The 17,070-nt window shown below is 41.2% G+C and overlaps 1 protein-coding gene across 1 annotated transcript in view; it reads right to left on the reverse strand.

The window, feature by feature from the left end:
* Positions 1 to 4,165: 4,165 nt before the first annotated feature.
* Positions 4,166 to 17,070, reverse strand: part of LOC116792268 (store-operated calcium entry regulator STIMATE) — a 33,013-nt gene continuing 20,108 nt past the window's right edge. The window contains exons 4-8 of the mRNA XM_032699108.1: positions 14,267 to 14,388; positions 10,952 to 11,064; positions 9,979 to 10,056; positions 9,069 to 9,218; positions 4,166 to 8,217 (exon numbers count right to left, since the gene is read on the reverse strand). Coding sequence (XP_032554999.1) covers positions 8,101 to 8,217; positions 9,069 to 9,218; positions 9,979 to 10,056; positions 10,952 to 11,064; positions 14,267 to 14,388 — 580 coding nt within the window. The 3' untranslated portion in view covers positions 4,166 to 8,100. The remainder of the gene's footprint in view (positions 8,218 to 9,068; positions 9,219 to 9,978; positions 10,057 to 10,951; positions 11,065 to 14,266; positions 14,389 to 17,070) is intronic.

Genomic DNA, 17,070 nt, shown 5'->3' on the forward strand with positions numbered 1-17,070 from the left:
ATGCACGGGATCTCCGGGGAAAACACTCCACCAGTAGCCAAGGCAAGTGAGGGGAAAGGGTGGTAGCAAAGCCTCCAAAATCCACAACAGCTGATGGTCAGTTAGCAGAGTTACCAAATATCTCACAGCCAGGGTTTCACTTTTTCCTCTGTAATGACAATCAGCATGTGATGGGAACAGTCCTTCACGGTCCACAGGCAACCAAAGCCCCTTGTTTTGTTAACAGAAATGGGAAACATGCAAAGATCCTTCACCTATTACTGGCAAGAGTCAGTAACTGCAAGGCTTCTTATCACTGGGACAGAATCCTTTGGGACAATGAGGAAAGGCAGCTCTTGAGAAGCACCAAGACACAGCCAGGCCAAGCAGAGCTGTTAAATTTCATCCAGTTATTTTAAGATAAACCCTCCCATGCTTTGATCATAGGATTTTCCAGCAGGACAGTTGCTGTGGATTAGTTGGCCCCCAGCTGAAGAGCAAAGCTGCTGCACAGAGGTTACGGTGAGCCCTGGCCAGCAGCTGCCAGGGTCACAGCCCCACCACTGCTAATTGCTCCCAGAATTTGTGAGCAGGGTTTGCCAGGAGCCATTCCCAGCTGGCACAGGAGTGCAGCCTGTGCTTTATCTCCTCCTGTCACAAGTCAAAAAGTGCTGGTTTACAAGACACATGACTGGTTTTTAAGTCCCTTTTACTTTGGAATAAAGAAAATCAGCTGAACTGAGTCACTCTATGTGGCTGAGGAACTGTCCTCCCCTACTCTCCCTGTGTTCCTACTCTCCATCCCACCCATCCCATAAAACTCTCATGCTGGGGAGAGCTCTGCCAGGCACACACAGCTTGCATTGCAAATGCAACATTTACGTGAAAACCTCACCATTTCTGAACTAATTTTGAGAGCACTTTGAAAGCCTGATTATTGGGGAATGCACTAAAGACAAACCATTAGTAACAAAATTAACATAAAAGCATCTAATACAAAATTTCAGTCTTGAATACTGTATCCTAACAGTTATAATTTTCAGTCACACACTCTTTTCCTGCATGTTAACACATCAAGCTTTACACACTTCAGCATAGCCACCTCCTTTCAAAACTACTGCCAGAATTTTGAATCATTGTCTAAGAAAGCGTGTTGAAAAGGCAGAGATTCCCCCCTCCTGTGAAACATCCCCAAACCAGAAGAGGGGAAATGTTTTTTTCCCTTCCTACAGAAATAAAAATATTTAAGGTAAACCATAACATTTTAAAACTAAATCAATGAACCACGTAGAGGGCAGCTGCTTTCCTTCTTCATCAAATAATCCCTCCTAACACTGTACTTGTTAAAACTGCATCAGTGCAATCACACAAGTCACAGAAACTCCGAACTCACTGGTTAACAAGAGGAACTCGCTAACAAATTCTTCCAAGCAAAGCATCCGAACCAGTAACAGGTTTGCCAGGGCCCTGCTCCGAGGACAGCCAGTGGCACAGCTCTGCCCGTACCTGTGACATAACTGCGGTGCTCCCTCGCCCCAAATCCCTCCGAGGTGCTTTCCCGGCTTTGATTAAATCCAGCCCGTGAGCTCTGCGAGCGCCTGTTGTTTTCCTGGACTTATATAGAGCATCCACCGTGAAGTCATGAGCTGGGTCATCTTCCCAAAGCAGAGCCCGGGATGATTGGGGTTGAGGGAGGCTGTTGTTGTCGCTGGAGGGTTTATTCCTGGCGATGACTCGGGCGTGCAGCACTCCGGGAGCCGGGCTGACGGGAGCAGACAGCTGTGGCAGCGGGATGTGGGGAAGCCCAGTCCGCTACGGGAGCGGCTTCCCCGGGAGCCCGATGGGGCTCTGTTCATAACTTTAAAAGGCAAAACTTTGTTATGGACACAAAACTGACTCTGACTCCTCTTGGGGGAGCGAGGAGAAGATAAAAAAGAGAGTATTTCTTTCCCAGCAAAAAAAAAAAAAAAAAAAACATTCTCTAAAGATTATATAAACCCAATGTCCGAAGCATAACATTGTGCCCTGGATTGCTCTTGCACAGGATCTTTAGCAGAAGAGTATTTTGTGTGTTTTGGAGAGTTAATGAACTGGTTTTATTAACTAGTTTTAACCCTTACAGTTCTATTGCTCATCTTACACAACTGAGGGTAAAATCACTTTCTACTTCCAGCACTATTAGTAAGTGTAACCATTTCACCCACCATCTGTACAGGAACACCTTACTCAGACATGGAAAAACTCGGTGTTCCCCACTGCCCATGCTGGCAGGAGTAAAACCCTTCCCAGAACTTTTAACGTTTTTCTCTAAACAATATTTAAATTAAAGAAAAAAAAAAACCTATCTCTAAGCATGATTTCTATTTTTCATCAGTGGGAGAGGATTGGGTAGGGAATTATTTCCCTTTTTTTTTTTTTTCCGCATCATGCAAAAAAATCAGCTTTTATGACAGCACTCAACACAAAGAACCAGGACTCCAGCCAGGTGGGTTAATGTGAAAAGGTAGTCATGGCAGAGCTCCAAACATCTTCTCCTAGAGAGACTGATGATTGATTGTTGCAGTGGTAGGAACCTGCCCTGGCCTTTCTTTGAGCTCTGCCCATGTTTTGTTTAGGCTACAGAAAAAAAGAATGGGAGGTCAAATAAAATTGGTATTTTCCATTATGAGAACACGACATCTAACACAGCTCTAGTGCTGTGTGATTGGGATTGTGGGATTTGTTGGCTGTGAATTAACCCCCCCAGGCCCATTTTGCCTTTCAGCTGAACTCCTTCTAAGCCTGAGAGGTTTTCCTTTATTGGGGGAATTATTTGTGGGTGAAGAAGCAGTTTGGATGTTATGTCCTCAGCCATTCCTTAGGCTGAATTTCTATTTTAAAGCCCTGGCTTAGTAAACCAGAAGAAGCATTTATGCAGAACAGCAGTGCCTTTAGTAGGCCAACAAAGCAAAAATAAAACACGGATTTTAGAAAAAACAGCAGATTTTTTTCTATTGTACAAAGCAACACTTCTCCTTCTCTGCTGTTTCTCCACAGTCCCACAAGCGTCACTATTCCGACGCTATCTGTTATGACAGGAAAATAACATTCTGCACGTTTAAAGCAAATATTTAGAATTCAAGACACTGAACTATTTTTCCCTTCAGCTTTCAAAATTGCTTCAGTTAATTGGTACTACATACTCCTCACTCGAAAGCACCAGAGTTGTGCTTTCATGGCAATTTAATCTGTGCAAACAAAATCATTATACAAACAAAATTAAATCACTTCAACCTTGCCTGCCATTTAGGGCAGGAGGTGAGGAGCTTACAGAGGGAGAGGGCATATCCTGAATTTTCCAGGACATCCCCATAGCCTGGACAGTTCTTTGATTGCACGTTTCCTACACCAACACTCAACAACAGCCACAACCATTTCCTTGCACAGATCACGGGCTATTTCTCCTTACAAAAAACCCAACCTAAGTCTACAGTTACTTACATTTCAGAGTAGAAATTCTGTTCCCATGGTTGAGGTCCTCAGATCTGTCAAATGGGACATGAATGACAATGATACAAGATAGGCTCATTTACTCAATAGTGGCTATTAACAAGAAAAGTTGACCCTCTTTAACCTTCCACTGCAACAGCAACTGTGGAAAACTCCTTTGCTGGGAAATGGCTGCAGATAAAATATGGCAATGACCACAGAGAATTTGGTGAATATACACAGGTGCCGCTGTGGGCTCCAGATCTTACAGAAGATTTCTCCTCCAGGGAAGTGCTAACACCCCTCAGGGGGCTGACAGGCTTGGTAGAGTGAAGGTTATACTCTGAATTCCCTGTGAGGATGAACTGAATATGGGGCTGCTTGGAAAGTAATGAAAGTAATGGGCAAATGTTATCCAGGAGTTACAGAGGTAGGATTGGATTGATGCTGTGCAGCTCCAGCCCTGAGAAAGCCTTTCCTCAGGGAACAGATCTGAGAGGAGCCTGCAAGGATTCTAAACAAAATTTGCAACTTAATAGCGGTTCTTCCAGCTCAAATGGGATTAAGGTAAATGGATATACTGAAATTAAAATCAACAGAAGAGTGGACAAAATTAGACCTGAATTTAAACTCGAGTAGCAAAACCCGCTTCCCACAGGAGCACACTATAAACACTGAAACACGGGGACTTCGAAACAGAGCAAGTATCAAACAAGTGTACAAATCTGTAATAAGTCCAACTTTATTGTAAACCATTATACAATGTAATTACATCAGATACCTTCAAAAGTTTAAGGTAACACCACTGATTAAACAATATGGTCCAAACAGAGGGCAGCAGAATACAGCTGTTGGTTTTGCTCACATTGGCTATACTCTGAATTCACCTACAAACAAACCCCACATTCAGTTTGAGACGGATACCCACGCAAGACAAAAACACCTACAAAAGAGTCCCTTTTTTAAAGATACTGCAGTTTTACTTTGTAAAACCATAGTAGTCATTTTCAGTAATTGAACTGGAAACTTCCCCTAAAAAAAGTTTGCACGCCTATGCTGCAGATGTAACTCTGACTCGATGTGGCCGAATTTATTCGCTTTCACTACTGGTTTCTCCTGTAAAAAGCACAGCAAAGTTGCAAACACGGGTTAGTCAAGCACAGTGGCAGAGATTCCTTGTGATGCTCAGCTCTGAGCAGAGCGGGAGAGCCCAGGCCTCCCTCCCCAGGCACGGCAGGAACGGGAGCAGACACCTGCCGGAGGGGATCACTTTGCATTGCTCTAATTTGCAACTCAGTTTCTGAGTTTTCCCTGAAGAAAAGCTGTAGTACATTTTAGTTAGCAACATTAACAGACAGCATTCACCTACTTAAAGTAAGACAAGGGGACCTGAACGTATTAAAGCCAGAACTTGAAAACCACACATTAGACAACACCAGTGTTTTAAGTTTATGCAGATGTCACAGGTCAGATCCCAGAAGCAGTTAATACATTTAGGTTGACCATTTGTAGTAAATTCTCTCTCCATCAATACCTCTGTGTCTCTTCTCTCAGTTATAATCCCTTTCTCTTACTTTGGCATAGACTACATAGCTTATTTTCACTAAACAGAATCACATTTCCTAAGCACAGCCTGAATTAAACCTTTGCTATGAGTTGTCCCAAAGTACATTCACAAGCAGAAATCCGAGTGCCAATTTTAGGATAATGCAAATGTTGAGAAGTTCCAATACCATTACTGGATCAACTCCTCATGAAAAGTCTATTTCAGACTGTCCTGCCAGTCCATTCCAGTGAGCAGTAAGACACAGTGAAGCACTAGGCACATATTCCCTTCTCACACTTACAAGCCTGCCAGACAGGAGCACCTGTTCTACTTGTACCTACAGCAAGAATTCCAATATTTACCTTACAAAGAGGAAAACCACCAATTTACATCTTCCATCTCTTTCCCAAGACAGAAAAGAATGAATAGGAAAAGACCTCAGCTTTTGTTATTTAGCTAAAGTTGTGAATAAAATTATTGTCTTAGTAGAAAGAGTCAGAGCTGGGTTTTCCCCTTTGAAGGTTGCTCCTCCTGTTACTAATGTGGTGTTTAAAATAATTCTGTGTCTTTGGCTCATAGTGCTTTACTCTATCATCTTGCTAGGCATACCAAAATCTCACATCAAGTGACATTCAAGCACTTAAGACATGAAAAATTAGGCATTCAGGACCTTTGCTACAACCGTCTTCAACAAACTGCTCCACAGCACTTTACACTGGTTTGTACTTGGTCAGTAAGCTTGAGGTCTGCTGAAAACAAATATTTTCACATGATTAAGGCCATAATCTTACACTGACAATTCACAGACTAAACATGAGACTAGAATCATTTTGATAACTGAAGTAACTGGAGGGAAGAGGAAGATAAAATGCAAGCTCGGACAGATCAATCCGCGTGCGCTCCTCAGGTGTCTCAGCGGGCGAGGACAGCGAGGGCTGTGCAGTGGGACACAGCACACGTCCAACAGCTTTATGTCACTGTCTGGAACAGAACAAATCCTATGCTAAAAGAAATAAATGCTGACATTTGCGACAAGAGCCAGTCCTAGCTCTTAATCCCTTTGGAAAAGCGAGCTGTACAAGACTATTCTGTTGCTGAAAATGAATTCCTGGAAGTACTGTGCTTCTGGAAACCCGCGCTCACCCAGTGGTAAATCACCAAGAGAAGATGCAAGTCACACAATCAATAAAAAAACCCCAAAAAACCTAAAACAGAGGCAACACTGATTAGGGACATTTCCCTATCCCTACCCCCCCCCCCCCCCCGATGTCAAAAAGAACTCAATTAAGCTCCCGATGTCATTAGTTTGTAGATTTAGTCTAAAAGAAACACTAGTGCTGTAACTTATTGCAGTTCTGACATTTCAGTGCACAGTAATGAAGGTCAGTGGCTCAACTAAAACCTCAGGTTTGGTAAAATGGCCCTTGGAGCCGGCTGGACACGCTGAGGTCTGGGAGCATCGTGTTCACCTCGGCAGCCACGCAGGGAAAAGGAATGCTGGAGTAGTGACAGTAAGCACGGGAGCGCACGGCTCAGCATTTACTAAGGCCCATTTAAGTGGTCTGGATAATAAATCACATTAAGACCTAGTAAATCTATAAAAAAATGTAAAAAACCTTAAAAAGTTCTGAGCAGTTTTCCAATGAAACTGTTTTGGTTTAAGGCTTGGGACTTTCCTGGTGTCCAGATCCTACAACAGATTTGCACTTAAGGTCTGTTGTCACCTCTTTGACACGTCGCCTTGTCCTGCACAAGGTTTAGCTAAGCAAGGAAAGCTGTCAGAAACAATCATTGAGGAAATATGCAAAGCAAAAGGATGTCACTGAAAACATGTCTGCAAGGTTTCAGATGAGCATGTGTTGTCAATTATCAGAGGAGAGACACTGAAAACCACAGAAATTCTGTAGTAACAACTGCACTGTACCCCTTGGGTTGTTTGTTTTTTCAACTGCTAAAGGATAATGAGACTTTATGGAAATGAAACAGGAGAAATTTTTTTGTTGTTGCTGTTAAGCACATTAAATAGAGGATTGTTTTTCCGACAAAAACCAAGGGACAGAATTATTTTTTGCAATATTGTAGCACAACTGCTTCAGTCAGATCACGGTCCTGTACCACAGGCCCTACAAAAGGAAAAGTGTCAGAAGTGTTCCATCTCTTTTGGGTCATTTGAGAGGTATGCACGAGAGACTTGCAGGAACAGAAATAATGAGTCATCCACAGATACTCGTTTCACAAAGAACCATCACAACAGATTTTTGTCACACACTAAAGTGCACATCTGTCAAATATGCAAACACCACCTCCTATTAAAAAAGGTATTTTCGAATTATGCGGTTGAAAGCACACATAGGACTCCATTTTTAGTGATATTTGGTGACTTCAGCAGTGACAGAGAGCTCTTCCCTTTGCAATCCCTTTGTCTTAAACCAGGACATAAGGATAAATAAGATTTTCACTACAAATATTTTGACCTGTTCTGCACAAAAAAAGGGAACTGCACCCTTTTCTCTGACAAAGAGAATCTTTAAATACAACTGTATGAAAATATAACTTAAATATAAAATAGTCAAATAGATTTGAGGAGACTTGGAAAAAAATCTTTGTTCCACCTATTAGTTCCATAGGTACCCGGTAGCAAGTAAACATTTGTACTTAAAAAAATAATGTTAAGTTACAGCTTGTAACCATAAACTATTCTGCTCTAGGAATTATGCTGCAAAAGCCAGTTTTAGTAATAAAACACACTCCTTTAACTTAGTCAACTCTGATGCCTTTTTGAGAACTTCTTACACTGTCTCATCAGTAACCAAAAGTGAAAGATTCTGATCTGTTCTCTCTGATCTTCTCTGACACAAAACTCCTTAGTGACTCATCCTTAACACCTCTGCAGTTTTTCACACATGATGAGAAGACATTCTTGCATAATTGGTCAGTGTGTCTGTAGTGCAACTGAGCTGGAAGTCTTCCAACTGCTTGCCTTCTGTTGGGAGACCTTGCTTTTTGAGTCAGTTTGTATGCAAACCGAGATGCAATTGCAACATGAAACCCCACTGAGGAAGTTCTTTTTGCCAGGGAACCTGCAAACACACAGGCCAGGGGCTGTGTCATACGGGCAGACCAAACCGGTGCTTCTTCTTCTTCATGGGCTTCAAGCTGGTCAGTCTGCGCAGATCCTCCTCGGCGTCCGACTCCTCCATCTCATCATCTGCTGAAATCAGGATCTAAAAACAAATGGCACGTGGACCAGTCACTCTTTCTTCTTTCTACTTTTAAACTTTTACCTTTTTTTTTTTTTACGCTTGTTATCAGGGGAGAGCTGACAGACCACAATTAGGATTTACTGCCTGCACTATCAAACACCATCACACATCCTATCTGGGAGCTCCATAGATTTCAAAGAAGGATGCATGCATATTAATCTCAATACAGCCACTGAGCCTAAACCTGCACCTCCAGAACAGCAGGGGCAGTTTGAGAGAGAATATTTAAGCTCTCTCTCCAAACTGGTACCATGGAGTTGTTTTATGAAGGAAAACCCCCTATAAATAGCACTGTTTATCACACAGAAAAGTTACATTAACTTACTAAAGCTAAAACAACTTACCCTCAAAGAAATGACCCATCCCTTCAGCTGAACTAAAAGCTGCTCACTTAGTGTAATTCAGAATAAAATTATGCTAAAGCAAGTATGTAAATAGTTCTCCAAAATCAGGTCAGTTGCCTCCACCAGCTCCCTCTCACTTTAAGCTATTAACCTCTCTTTGAATTAGAATTGTCTGTTTGTTTTGCATCCCCTGTGGGGTTTTTTTTAGAAGTATCTGCAGCACAGCTCACCTGGGATATTTACATATTTTATTGTGTCTTCCTGCCCATCTGGAAGGAAATCAACTGCCAGAGTGGTGCAACAAAGACATTTTTCTAAACTGGTTCTCCACAGCAAATGCTGGGAACTGCTGCTAGGGGTACATGCACAGAAAATCAAACCTCAGTTGACAGTGTTCCAATGAAATCAATGGCAGGAGGGGTGAACTGGATTGATATTGCATTAATTGCAGCAGTGAACTCTACATACTTCTGACTCTGACTCTTCATGTGATGCTGCTCTCCTGTACCGGACTTTACTTCCATTTCTTGAATCTTGTCCTGCTTCCTTTTCTTCAAGTTTAGCTTTTGTCTTCCCTTTCTTCATAAGAAAATTATCTACTACCCAGAACATCAATGCCTGTCAAAGAGAAGGGGAAAGTGAGAGTTCAGCTTTCTTCAGAGTAGAATAAGTTCATTTGGTCAGTATTTGGAGTTGACAATAATTCTGAATTGGCCAAACCATCTTGTGTGGAGGGCACAGTGTCACGTGGCTTTTTACACAGCACAGCAATGCCCTAGAACCCAGCTACTTGATTCCTTTGTGGAAGAGAAGAAAATCAGAAAAGTAGTGACTATTCACAGTGATTATAAATTAACTCTTCACGCAGCAAAGCTTTACCAGCAGTTATTAAATGCAAGGACACCCACTATCCCTGGCTCTAATCCCTAAACCCCGGATTCCTGAAAGAGTACACTTTGGGAAGCATGACTGCACCCTTGCCCTTTTCCTCTGCTCCACCATAGGCCAGCCTGTGGTCAGACACTGGATACTTCACATTACATCTGTCCTTAGACCAACTGCTTCCTGAAGCAAATTTCACTGTAATTTTATAATCTCTGTGTCAGTATTTCAGTAGTATTACATCCAACCTACTGAAGTCATCAGGCCAAAGAGGTCTATGAGGCATTTCTGCCCCTCTCCTGAGCCCGATCCCTTAGCTCAGTGTGGATTTCAGCTTTGTAAAACCTACATATCCAGACATTTTATCCATTCCTTAACACCCCTTCTCTCAAGCACCAAGATAACACTGTGTTTTAAGGACTAATGTTAATTAATGAAGACGTGGCAGAAAGATATCCAAGCAAACATTTCAGAGAAGTGTTCAAGTTGTACTAACATTAACAAAGAAGGGAACTATCAGCATGACGATGGCCAGCTCCAGCTGGGGGTTCTCTATGGGATTCAATAAAGCCACCTGTGAAAAGAGGAGCACAAGTTCAGATCAGGGCAGCACGTGCACAAACTGGGTTAGGCAGTGCAATGTTCATGTGCCAGCTAATGCGACAGAAATAACGCAGATGAACCAAAAAAGGACAGCTTTGAGAAAAGCAAAGTACTTAGGACAGCTTATAAATTACCACAGATAAGTAAGTGGGGCTGACAAGAAACTTATCTCTGTCACTTTTGCTTACAGAAATCTGAGGAGCTGTGTGAGAATCATCTTGGACAGTTTAGAGCTGTGTGCTCCCAAGGAACATGTCTTAGGTTCTGTCTTTAGGAAATTTAAATAGAGCAAAGTTTTACAAAATGCACAGCAGGAAGACAGTTCCCAAAGTAGTCCAGAGCAAACAACAGGGCTAAACTGGTTTTAATGGGCTGTAACAACATCACTTTGAATATTCAGCTGCAGAGTCTATCAAAATAAATATTTATCTAGTCATCAGCAATGGTTTTACAATCCACTGCAAACTTCTAAAGGCTACAGTTAAATCTATTAGAAAGGTCAGGCGAAGAAAATTCTTTAAAATTTAAATGCAAGAATATAAAATAGCCATAAGAATTAAATTATTTTCTTAATTAAAGAATTAAGAAAAGAGAGCATGTTAGACAAGGAGATAGAATAAAATTTTAGATATCAGAGTATATAAAAACCCCTTCAAAATATGATAGGATGTTCCTGGCAATGGATGCCAGGAAGCCTCATTAGCAGTATCCCAATTAAACTAAAAGAACATACCAGTACCACAGATTTAATCAGCAATGACTGCACACAGCTATGATGCCTGAACCAAACCCATAAACACTACCTAAAGTCTTTACAGCTTCCACCTGAAATTCATTTGTCTGTAAAATGCTGTAAAAGGACAAACCTCTTTCCACTGAGGTATAAGCAGCACTATGATGATGATGGTTTTCTCAAATGTCATAATCATTATGTACAGAGCACACTGGCCCACCCAAGCACTGCACTGCAGGGGGTCACCTGCAAGGAAGAAGGAAGGTTCAATACATGCATAGATTTGATTTTACTTCACAGTAAACATCTCAGAAAATCAGTGTTGGAAGAGGCAGCAGGGCAGCTAAATCCTCTTAAAGTGTCTTCTCCCAGTTCCCTTAGTGCTGCTCCTTCCCCTCCCTCAGCCTCACCCCACCTTTCAAAAAGAAACTGGACCTCACAGGACTTGATCCAATTCAGCAGTACCTGTAATATGAGCACTGTTTCATATAATCTGATGGAAGCAAGACAGATAAAGTTGCATTACATTTGTTTCCCAGCCCATTGTTAATTTTGACCCTCTATCATGAAGCATGAAGTGTCTTGAAAAGGAAAACTTAAGGGAAACACAGCTGGGGGAAAACACATTTCCCTTCAGTCTAAGTAGAACTACGATTTTGCCACTCTCCCTGGGCTACCTTAAACATATTTTTCCCCTCTACAAAGTTAGTGACCATAAGTAACTGATCACAACTGAAGCAACATGTGCAAGAGCTAGTATGAAAAATATAATTAAGCAAAAAAATTAAGATCACATTTTAATTTCAGTGTGAAAGGGTTTGAAATTCTGCTACACCCCACTGTGGCAGAGTAAGAACCCAAGTGCATGAAGTTGTCTGCCAGAACAGGATGAAAACCACAAATATTTGACCAGGAAAACTTGTGCAGATTCTTAGACTCTATGAAAGAAAGCAGGAAAAAAAAAAAAAGAAGAAAAAAGAGGACTGTTAGGCCTAACAAGCTTTGCAGGTGAGTTCAAAGCAGCACTTCACTGGAAAACAAAAGGAAGGTCTGGAGGGGTATGACAGCACTTTAGTCTTTGTTGCAGCTTCTGCAACATCTTTAAAGACAGCTCAAAAACTTTCAGCCTGGGGATGAATAATGGGCAATGGAAAATCAGATGCCTTTATGTGTTTGTAATGCATAATGGGCAGTTGCTACTTCCTTTTCTGGAACATTTCTGAAAGGCTTTCAGGATTAATAGTTGGTAATAGGCTGAGACTGTTTGCAGCTTAAATACCACACAGAGAAACTGGTAAATCAGACTGGAGTCCAAAACAAAGCAAACTTCCTAACCACGTTTTACAGTGTGAGCTAATGATCAACACTCAACAAAATGCTCAAGTTTCACAACTACATACTGCAGCTGATGACAGTCTCTTGCAGAAAAGCTGGGAAGGTATGAACTGGATGGGTGGAGACACAATTCTGATATAAAGGAAAAAAGCTTTCACAATGAGAGTGGTTAAGCACTGGAGTAGATTGTTCAAAGGGGTTCTGAAATCTCAAACCATGGACAAATTAACAACTGGACTGGACCATGCCCTGAACAACACACCTCAGCTTTGAGGTTAATCCTGCTTTGAGCAAGAGGTTGGATCATATGACCTCTGGAGATCCCTTCCAACCAAATTTTTTCTCTGATTTTATAAGCCATGCTATTCAAGTTGTTAACATCACCACATCCAGAAGGTGCTCCCAAGAATATTTAGGACATTTGTACATTCAGAGGCTCAGTATACAAACTCAAATTAGAACTTCAATGTTAATGCTGAAGTCAAAGCTCTAATTCCATTTCTAAAGTCTCTCACAGCTTCTCTTGAATTCTGATTTTATACCTCTCATGTACAAGCTGCATTTATAGAATAATCCAGCAAATTAGTGGAAATGTTGTTACTGCAAGAAAAGCAAATAAAGAATGAAACTGAAACATTTTGAATCCTCTGCAGTGACAACTGTAGCAGCATCTTAGGAAAATGCTGGGCAATGCAAAAGTATTCTATCCCAGTGTCTGCTACTGCCATCAGCTGCTTTGAAGAAGCACTGTTTTCAGACAGCTCTTGAACAAAATACCTGTTATTCCTCTATCCTATATCTTCTCTCTGTTCTTCAAATCCTGAAAAATTCTCTCAAGAAAATTCCAATTCACAGAACAACTCCAAAACAAATTTTCAATAGTTTTAAAGTCAGTACTCTCTACCCCATATAGCTGCAAGTAACTTGCTCTGCGAGTGGCAAACAAAGAGCTGGAGGGAAAAGATGCATCAGATCCAGTTTCTCAGCTTTGCCACATGAGAAGCAAAGACAAGCAAAGAGTCCACAGCACGATTCAGTTGCCAGCAGAGTTTATAGTCACCAAGAGGGATTTATCACCTGTTTGCTACTCACAGAGCTACAGCAGCCCAAGACAAGAAGGGAAGGAGAACACAGGGAACATTCTTTTCAGTACAGCTCATGACTGCTTTTCTCCTCTTTACATACTCAAATATATTAACTGATTCTGCACCTCTACTAAAATCCAACTGCTGACGTGATGAATCTGAAAATACAAAACTGGAAATATGAAGACAAATCTAATAAAATTTAAAATTCTGACATTAAAAAAGCCCCTGAGGGATCATCATGCTACTTTGTTCATAAATCAGCATGTGGTGCTGTTTTGCTGTACAAACAGCAACCATTTATAAATGCTGATATTTTGGTATCCATTCCTTCCTTGAGGCATTTATGCTTAAAAACTATCCTCCATATAAAGAAGAAGCTTTTAAAACCAGCAGGACACTGCTATTTTTGTGACAGCTTCAAGTAATGAATCACCAGGGATCAAGTAATAGAGCTAAGAAGGGAAATGAGCTCACAGTGAGAACTAACTTGAGACAAATGATTATTTAGGCTCTAGAAACACAAACAACATCACTCAATCACAAGAAGAGACTTGTCTGGGGTCAGGGGGAAGGCTCTTGTTTGTTTTCCCACACTTGATAACAAACTGAAATCACAGTGGTCTCCAAGCTGAGAACTTGGCTTTACTACTCCAAATAAAACACCCCAAGATTTGATACCTTTCAATGAGCAGACCCCTGGCCATCCATGGGGTGGAGAAGAGAGAAGCCTGGAGAAGAGAAGGCTCTGGGGTGACCCTATTGTGGCCTTCCAGTACCTGAGGGGGTCTTTTGACAAGGTCATGGAGTGACAGGACAAGGGGGAATGGCTTCACTCTGACAGAGGTCAGCCTTGATCTTTGTAAGACACAAGGTGCAAGATGAGACATAGAACTTAAAAGAACCTTCATTACAAGTAAAATACTAAAATGATTGTGAAATGATCTTAAGATGAGTTAAGCACTGGCTGAAACACTCTGAGATTCTATCCTGGAAATCATTCCAGCCCAAGACCAGGGACCATTTACCATATTCCCCGAAGCGAAGGGACTCCCACTGCTGCCACTCCACGAGGCTGCTGACGGCTCGGATCCCGATGTAGATCAGCAGCATTCCTAAGGTGGCATCGAGCAAGAAGTTGATAAGGTACCTGAGAGGAAAAATGGAAAAGAAAACAAGGAGCAAAGGTCCATTTTCTACAGGTTCAGGGTATTTTAACACCACGATCGATAAAAGATCTATTGTATATATATGTTGAGAAGCCAGAGTATGGAGAACAATCATCTTCCCACTTCTGTAATTACACAGACTAAAATTTAAATAGTTTTAGCAGTCTCCATATTTTGTTTCTGTCCTTAAAGTTAAATTCCAAATTCATGAACTCTGCTGTGTGTATACTCTACATAAACTCCAACATTAAATTATTCCTTTAAATTAAAACCAGATTTCCTTTTTACCATTACAGTTTAATTTTGCATGAAAACTCTACTTGGCTAAAACCAAAGGAATAAGACCAGAAGTTACCTTAAAGACATCTCAATGAATTTGAAGGTAAAAAGTCCAACCTAGAAGTTTCATGCCAAGGGGGAAAGTAAACACAACTAGAGCTTTTCTTGCTCAAGGGAGTCTGTTCCCTGCCCCAGCAACAAGCAATGAGCAGTGAATACCATACCCAGAGAGTACAGTCACTGTTGAGGCCAAATTTCAACTTATTTTGTGTTAGGAATTGATTTACTTTCTTGCACTTCAGTTCTTATCCAATGAACATTTAAGTATTAGAAACAAGCCTTCCCAGGAAGAAATCCATAACCAAACCAAACCAGCCCTAAAGGGCCACAAACTGCTGCAATACTAATTTTATTGTTTCAAAATAGATCCCAGCTTCTGGGATCTTACCTATGCTTCAAAAAACTTGAGATTTCAAATTCATTCTTAGGGTCATTTAAAGATGCAGCTGAAATTCAGAGCATTTTCTAAGTCGGTTTGGTTTATTTAATATCACCAATTTTAGCTGAACGAAACTGCATTTGAGAAAGAGCCAGCTGTAAGAGATATAGTAAATCCCTGTTATTGAGGGTCTTATTTGGTAATTCCAAATACTTAAGGTAAACCCTAGAGTCTATAGGAACTTATCTGCAGGGGTAAAAACAGCAATCAGGGACCTGTGGGCTTCTGCAGCTGCAGAGACAAATCCACATGGGCCAAACAGCATCAAAAGTGTAAAGCAAAACAGAATATGTGCATTCAAAATAGTAAAAGAGGAGCTGCTCTGACCCTCAAAATCCCATTCAAAAGCAGGTGAAAATTAAAAATGAAGTGGATGTTCCATAAGATTTCTAAAAATAGTTATTTTCTAATAACTGTCTGGCAAATCTCATTTTTAATTAAGTTCATATTAGACAAACATGAAGACCCAGAAGGAGGCAAACTCAGCACTGACAAGCCTGCACAAGTCACGCTGAGGCCACAAGAGGCTGCTGTAAGCCCGCAGCAGGAAGGCAGCACCGGGAGCAGGGAGACACCTTCACATCCAGTTACGGCTCACGGCCCAAGGATGCCCCGTATTCCAGGCACATCGGGCTCCCTCCACGCTCCTTGTGGGATGTGTGTCCTTAACCTGCTCCCTGTCCCAGCCCCTGGCTGGGAGCTCGGGGACTCAGAGGCCAGAGTTCATTCTGACTTCCCCCTCACAGCCGGGTACCCTGCGCTGCTCTTCCTATCCAAAATTCAAACAACCACCCACCCATCGAGGTGTTTTGGCAGCTTTGATATGATCACACGCAGCACTACATCCCCCAACTAACAAATGGCAACTTCCACTTGTAGTTCTCTCCAAGCTCTGAACTACAGTGTTTTCTAAAACTGCATTTTCTGGCTTTGTTCTGAAAAGAACCCAAAAGCTACAAAACAGGAAGGAACAGAAAACTACCCAAGTTTGAATTTGCTGAGTAAAATTATTATTATTTCAAGTCAGACAGAAATGTTGCTTTCAGTCACTAGTTTTGACCCACTTTCAAATTTTATATATATTTTTCCTAAGACAGGACAAGCAGTTTTGGGTAATATTACATGGTATTTTTTCTGCTAAAAAGAACCTACACCCTTGTCTGAGAAATTATACAGCTGCACACTGTAATTTCTGTTATCCTGAGAACAGTGGATAACATCAGTCTCTTGTTTTGTGTCATGTTACACTTACATTAAAGTGGCATTTGAAAATAAAATTATGCAGACTGCAGGAGAGAATGCACTTGTCAGTAAACCCTTTATTTTGAAGACACAGTACTCAGCACAAAGGTATTTTTAAAATACTGTAGTAAACTATTGTGCTTTACCTTTAAGCACTGATAATTTTCGACGTGCTTTGGGGAGCTCACTTGAATGTATACTTTGAGTTATAAAAGTGGAACGAAAGCAATTTTCACCTGCCAGTTTTTAAATCTGCCAGGAAATTCTTAAATCTGTAAGCAAGGAAAATCCCTACAATGATGCCCGGTATTACTGGAACTGTCATCATTATAACTCAAACTTTACAGTTAATGTGTTAAAATAAATGCAATTTCCCTACCAAAATGCTCTGTGCTGGGAAGAGGGAAAGCTGTGTTTTCCTTGGGCATTTATAGCCTGTAGGAACACAAAAGAAACCAAGGGGGAATAAAGGAAATAAAACAGGCTTGTGCAGCAACACAAGCATATTCCTTGAGCTGTGTGTCTCCTTTGTTTAGCAAAGGACAACAAGTGAGCAGATGCCACTGAAGGGACTGGATTGGTCCTAAAAGGCAAATTACTGGGTTTTTTAAAAGTAATTTCGCAGCTTCCATTACCAGGACCG

Source organism: Chiroxiphia lanceolata, chromosome 11 (genome assembly GCF_009829145.1).
Source record: "Chiroxiphia lanceolata isolate bChiLan1 chromosome 11, bChiLan1.pri, whole genome shotgun sequence".
NCBI classification, from domain to species: Eukaryota; Metazoa; Chordata; class Aves; order Passeriformes; family Pipridae; genus Chiroxiphia; species Chiroxiphia lanceolata.